Source organism: Cotesia glomerata, linkage group LG2 (assembly GCF_020080835.1).
Source record: "Cotesia glomerata isolate CgM1 linkage group LG2, MPM_Cglom_v2.3, whole genome shotgun sequence".
Lineage (NCBI taxonomy): Eukaryota > Metazoa > Arthropoda > Insecta > Hymenoptera > Braconidae > Cotesia > Cotesia glomerata.
In genome coordinates, this window is record NC_058159.1 from 8,388,373 (window position 1) to 8,394,457 (window position 6,085).

Here is a 6,085-nt window from a genome sequence, read left to right on the forward strand (position 1 = left end):
ATTTGAAATTTTTAATCACTAGGGCGGAACTACCGGTTTGGGACACTTTAGTGCTAGCAGCTTTGGACACTTTGAAATTCAATGATTGTGCAGAAAATTGTAATGATAAAATAATATTTTCATAGAATTTTTAAACGCTTACATTTATAAGAATATAAATGATACTGTTACATTTATAAATTACTAGCTGACCCGACAAACGTTGTTTTGCCATGTGAATAATTTCTAGAGAATTTCTAGTGTAGAAAAAAAATTACTAACTTATTGGAAGTGTATGTGGAATATGAGTGAAAAAGGCCTGGAGCGCTGTGAACGATGAGGGAATGTTGTTTAAAAATAACAAAACACCAAACATTAATTGTTTTAATTTATTAAAAGTAATAATTATTTATATAATTGATTAATTACATAATATTAATCTCTTAATGCTGCAGCGTGAACAATATTTTTTGTTAGCCTGTCTTTAGCTAATACAAACAAACTTAATGGTGTGATTGTCGTTGTTCTAATCTCATGACTTCATTGCGTTCAGCTCGTGTATCGTCTGATTGTTCTTGACGCAATTGCGCCATTCTCACACGCGCTCCAGTATTTTCTTCCTGAACTTGTTCTTCGGTTCTTTGGGCTCTTCTATTTCGAATGCTTCTAGATTTATTTGTATCACGGCTCAAATTGGCCCCTTTGCGTTTTGTTGGCATTGTTCACTGTACAATACAAAACACACATGAATAGAACTGATTGAATTATTTAATTATTATATTAATCATTTATTTTATCTTTGATTACATTAAATATACATGTAAAAATTAGATAGTTTCACGAAAGCGAAAAAATTTATGTTTCTTAATTATATCGAAAATACATATTGTTAGAAATAGTGAAAAAAAAATTCTGTCGAAGTTAGAGCTCTTATAAGTAAACACAAAAAAAAATTTCCCAATTGTAATAAAAATCTAACTTTCACCGAATTCGTTTTTCACCATTCCCAACAATATTTTTGTTATAAATAAGAAAGAATAATTTTTGATTTTATAATAAACGTAAAAAATAATTTATACTTACAACTCAATAGCCGTTGTTTGCGGGAACTCGTGACACGTGTTGAGTATTTTAGAGGTTATGTAAGTCACTTAATTAACTGATCGTGCGATTTACACTCGAAATTAATAATTTTATTAGTTATTAATAATTAATTATATTCAATAATATTAGTTATTAATAAATAAATAATAAAGTTACTCGAGAATATATTTGATATGAGAGTTACACTGAGATAGTAAAAATGTTTAACTACTACGTTTGAAGCATAAACACTAATAATAGCCGAAAACTGTAGAGGTAACATCCCTACTCCGTGCTGTTTACAGGGTGAGAAGTGACTCCGGTAAACACATGGAGGGGATAACTTACCAAGTGATAATAATTGATGTTATCGAGCGGGATAGAAAATGATAAAATTATGAAAATGACTATTAAAAAGCAAGCATTGGTGATAAAAAAGTGCAAATTTAGAGTTGTATGTATTTTTTGATGCCACATAATAAAAAAATAAAAAAAATAAAAAAAAAATTTTTAGGGTGAACACCCCTTATCGCTTAGAGGTTAGAAAAATAGATAGTAGCCGATTCTCAGGCTTACTGAATATGCATAAAAAATTTCATGAGAATCGGTCAAGCCGTTTCGGAGGAGTATGGGAACGAACATTGTGACACGAGAATTTTATATATTAGATTTAAATAATGAATTGGACATTAAATGTCCAAAAACGGTATGCTGTCCTCAAACGGTGCTTCTACCCCACTACTGAGCTCAAAATAACACTTAAATTGTAATTTTGAGCTCGAAGAGCTCAAAAACCTCATAAGTGCAACTTTAGGCTCTTAGTTATGGAATTAGCGGGAAGTTGCAGGGATGCACGGAAAAAAATAAATAGTAAATGCAACATGATGCAGTCTTGGTAAATGAACATGATGAAATCATGTTGCAACCACATGATTTGTCATGTTTCGGCTACATGACAATTATGTTGCGGTAGCATGAGAAAAATCATGTGGCAGCAAAATGATTTTCATGTTTCGGCTACATGACAATCATGTTGCGGTAGTATGAGAAAAATCATGTGGCAGCAACATAATTTTCATGTAGCCTTAATAGCACAAAATTAAGCTGGAACAACTAAATAGTTATGCTTCAGAAACATTATTTATTATAAAGTAACTAGGTTTTTTAGGATTTATAATATTGCAGATGAAAATAAGAGTAAATTATCGAATTATACAATTTGTGAACGATATCTTTGTTTATTCAAATTATATACAATTTTTATTGCCAATAGCTTTGGTTTGTGATAAAAGTAATTAAATTATTACGGATAAGATAAATGCATCTGGGAATCTGCCATAGGGTGATGAGGAATTTATTTTCGAAGAAATTGAGAAACGCCTTACTAGACGTAACAGCGTCATACTATTCAACTGTCCTGAATCTGTGCACGCGGATATTGAGTCCAGATCCATAGCGGACTCAGCTCTTGTCAACAAATTCTGTTCTGCTCTTGATATTGATGTGCCCTCTTCGCAGTTCCGTGTCGGTAAATATTCTCCGGCTCTCAAAAAACTGAGACCCCTGAAAATTATGTTTTCTAACGCAAGCCATCCTGATTTAATAATCCAGAACTTCTTAAGGGCCAAGAAGGCCAGGCAACTTCCTCCGGATCTCAATCTGGACAACGTGATAATAACGCACGATCGAACTTGGAGACAACAACAACAGCACAAACACACTCGGGAAGAACTTCAGCGTCGTATTGCGGATGGGGAGAACAATCTTCGACTAGTGACGAGGCGTGGCAGGACGATCATCTCCAGCAAGCCTCCTCCTCGTCAGGGACAGGAATAGAGCGCTCTTCAATTTTGAATACTTCGTATAAGCAAAGTTATGTCTATTACCAGAATGTTAGGGGACTTAAATCTAAATTACATAATGTATTATATAGTTCTTCTATCATTGATTATGATGTTTAAATCTTCACTGAAACTTGGCTTAACAATAGTATTTTTTCCTCAGAATTATTTGATTCTAATCTATATAATATTTTTAGGTGTGATCAACGTGAGGCATTCAGGGGATCAGGTGGTGGCGTATTAATTGCCTGCAATACTTCTGTGCAAGTCCAGTGTAATAATCTAGATCAAATAATTGAACAGTTCCCTCAAATTGATGTTGTTAGTGTTACTGTTGGCTTGAATCCTGCAATTGATATTATAGCACTCTACGTGCCGCCTGATCTGCACATTCAAGCCTACTCGGACTTCCTAGATGCCTTATCAACCCACCGCACTGTTGATGCAAGGGAGCTGGTGGTTATCGGTGACTTTAATTCACCTCACTTCTATTCTTATGTCAATAATGGATATGTATGTGCCAAGGCTGAGATAATACACTCTTTTTCGTGTTTCCTTAACTTAATTCAATATAATAATGTGCTAAACTCAATGGGTAGACTATTAGACTTAGTATTTGGCACCATAGAATGCGCTACTATGATTAATAATGAACCTCTTCTCAAACTTGACCCTTATCATCCAGTACTGTCAATATCATTACAAACCATTATTAACCGTGGTAAAAATATTACTAAAGTCCCAGTTAGTAGATACAATTTTCATAAATACGATAAAGGTTCACTTATGGATGCTCTTGGCAGTGTAAGCTGGGACTTAATGAATAATCTACTTCCGGAGGATATATGCAGAGCTTTCTATCAGCTTATAGAATCAGCCTTTGATAGGTCCCTACCAAAGACTGGTGCATGTTCTAAACAGGACAATTCTAATTATCCACCGTGGTTCACTTGGGACATCATTTGTGACTGTAAACTCAAAGAAACATTTAGACAGAAATTATTAAAGCATCCCTCTTCGTATTATAAAAGTCAATATGATGCCCTTAGAGGTTCACTGAAGTTAAGGATTAAATATGCCCATAGAAAATACCAAACCGAAGCTGAAAATAGTCTAGCAAATAATCCTAAGAATTTTTGGAGGTTCATTAAGAATAGTAAAAGGCAGAGTCAGTACCCTACTAGTTTTTGTATTAATAATGTCACCAATTCTGACCCGCAATCTATTGCTAATGAGTTTGCCTTGCATTTCAGTAGCGTTTTCATTCCTTTTGACAACTCGGCTGATCTCTCTAATATCAACACAATCAGCGACTATTTGGGTGGCATAATTTTTCCAAACAAAGCCACCATTTTAAAGTACATCAAACGGCTTCCTAACAAAATGTCGGCGGGAATAGATGGCATTCCATGTCTCATAGTTAAGGATGCTGCTGCCTGCTTTGTCAAACCATTGACTCAGTTAATAAAATGCTCTATCAAACATGGGATATTCCCATCATCATGGAAAAACGCCAAAGTCTGCCCTATACATAAGGCTGATGACCCAACTTCAGTCACTAATTATAGACCCATCTCAATAATCTCTGTGTTTGCAAAGGTGTTTGAGATGTATGTCTATGATCAGCTGTTGCGGTATGTCAGTGTAGCAATTAGTAATGCTCAACATGGTTTCTTCTGCCGTCGTTCTACAGTAACTAACTTAATTTATTATACTGAATATATAAATAATAATATTAATAATGGTGACCAGGTTGATGTTATTCAAACAGACTTTGCTAAGGCGTTTGACAAGGTAGACACGGTTATCCTTATACATAGACTTCGCGACCTTGGATTACCCTCTTACTTACTTACACTAATGATGTCATATCTCACCAATAGGCTCAACTATGTCATATTTAATGGATTCCGATCAGTACCCTTCAGTTCAACCTCCGGTGTACCTCAAGGTTCTAACTTGGGTCCATTGTTATTCCTAATATTTATAAATCCTCTCGAGAGTGTAATATCATGTCCCTTTGAATTATTCGCTGATGACGCTAAATATTATACCCGCATACGATCGTGGACGGATTGCCTTGAATTACAAAGTAACGTAGATGTTATAGCAGCTTGGTGGAGGCTAAATAAGCTTCAGCTTAACGAACGTAAATGTGTGGTTATTTCGTTTAGTAAATCGAGTGCTGATATCCAATATCCCTACTCTATCAATGGTATTGCTCTTAATTACGTATCTTCTTGTAGGGATCTTGGGGTAATATTTGACAATAACTTTGCATTTACGAATCACTATTCTACCATAGCTGCGTCAGCTCTCAGGACCCTAGGCTTTGTGATAAGAGCAACAAAAAACTTTAGAAATTTAGAAGCAGTTAAAATGTTATACTCCGCGCTTGTTCGTCCTAAACTGGAATATGCATCTATTATTTGGTCACCGACCTACAAAAAGTACGCACATTCAATTGAGAAAATTCAGCGGAAGTTTTTAAAGTATTTGATGTACAAAATGACAGGGAATTACCCTGCTCGCGGAGCTGAGTACTTGGATATATGTCGCAGTGCTAATATGTTAACCCTTGAAGAGAGAAGAATTTTTGCTGGGGTATTGTTTATCGCAGGTCTTTGTAGAAGACTAATACATTGCCCGAGTTTCTTAACACTACTTCCAATCAAATATCCTCCCCGTAATCTTAGGTCTACACATCCCTTTCAGGTACCCTTGGTAAGATCAGCCTTGGCACAGGCATCGCCTTTATATAGACTTACAACTTTATGTAATCTTATTCTCTAATAGCATCAATAATATTGATAATAATAGTAGTATTGATAATAATGATACGGGTATTGATCTCTTTGACTTTAACCAGCTGCTAACCACTAGCTCCATTGCATCTATTCTCATAGACATGCGTAATAATAATTGTTGATAAAAGAATTAAAATAAATAGATATAAAATTAATAAACCTTAGCTGTCTGGATGGTAATATTACACGGAAAATAATGTGCAGTATCATTTACTACAAGATTGCAGTAAATGTTTCTGTAGTTACAAATATCATATAAGTGATAACAGTTACTCAATATGCGTCAAATTTTACTAAGTCAATAAGTTGAATTTACTCCAATCTTGCGGTAAATTCAACTGCACACTGCAATAACAAATACTCCACGTGGGAGTT

The 6,085-nt window shown here is 34.7% G+C and overlaps 1 protein-coding gene across 1 annotated transcript; it reads left to right on the forward strand.

Moving 5' to 3' along the window:
• Nucleotides 1-1,936: 1,936 nt before the first annotated feature.
• On the forward strand, nucleotides 1,937-5,832 carry LOC123260210. Its single transcript, XM_044721222.1, has 6 exons — nucleotides 1,937-1,957; nucleotides 2,404-2,590; nucleotides 2,674-2,923; nucleotides 3,101-4,595; nucleotides 4,656-5,473; nucleotides 5,700-5,832. Exons 1-6 carry the CDS (start codon nucleotides 1,937-1,939, stop codon nucleotides 5,830-5,832), a joined length of 2,904 nt encoding a protein of 967 aa, XP_044577157.1.
• The last annotated feature ends 253 nt before the right edge of the window (nucleotides 5,833-6,085 follow it).

Bases quoted from the DNA above. Each gene is read 5' to 3' on its own strand.
- LOC123260210 (XM_044721222.1), top strand. From the start codon at position 1,937: ATGCAACATGATGCAGTCTTG. The intron at 2,924-3,100 runs GTATAAGCAAAG...TAATATTTTTAG, and splicing joins TCTTCAATTTTGAATACTTC to GTGTGATCAACGTGAGGCAT. The intron at 5,474-5,699 runs GTTAACCCTTGA...ATTCTCTAATAG, and splicing joins ATATGTCGCAGTGCTAATAT to CATCAATAATATTGATAATA.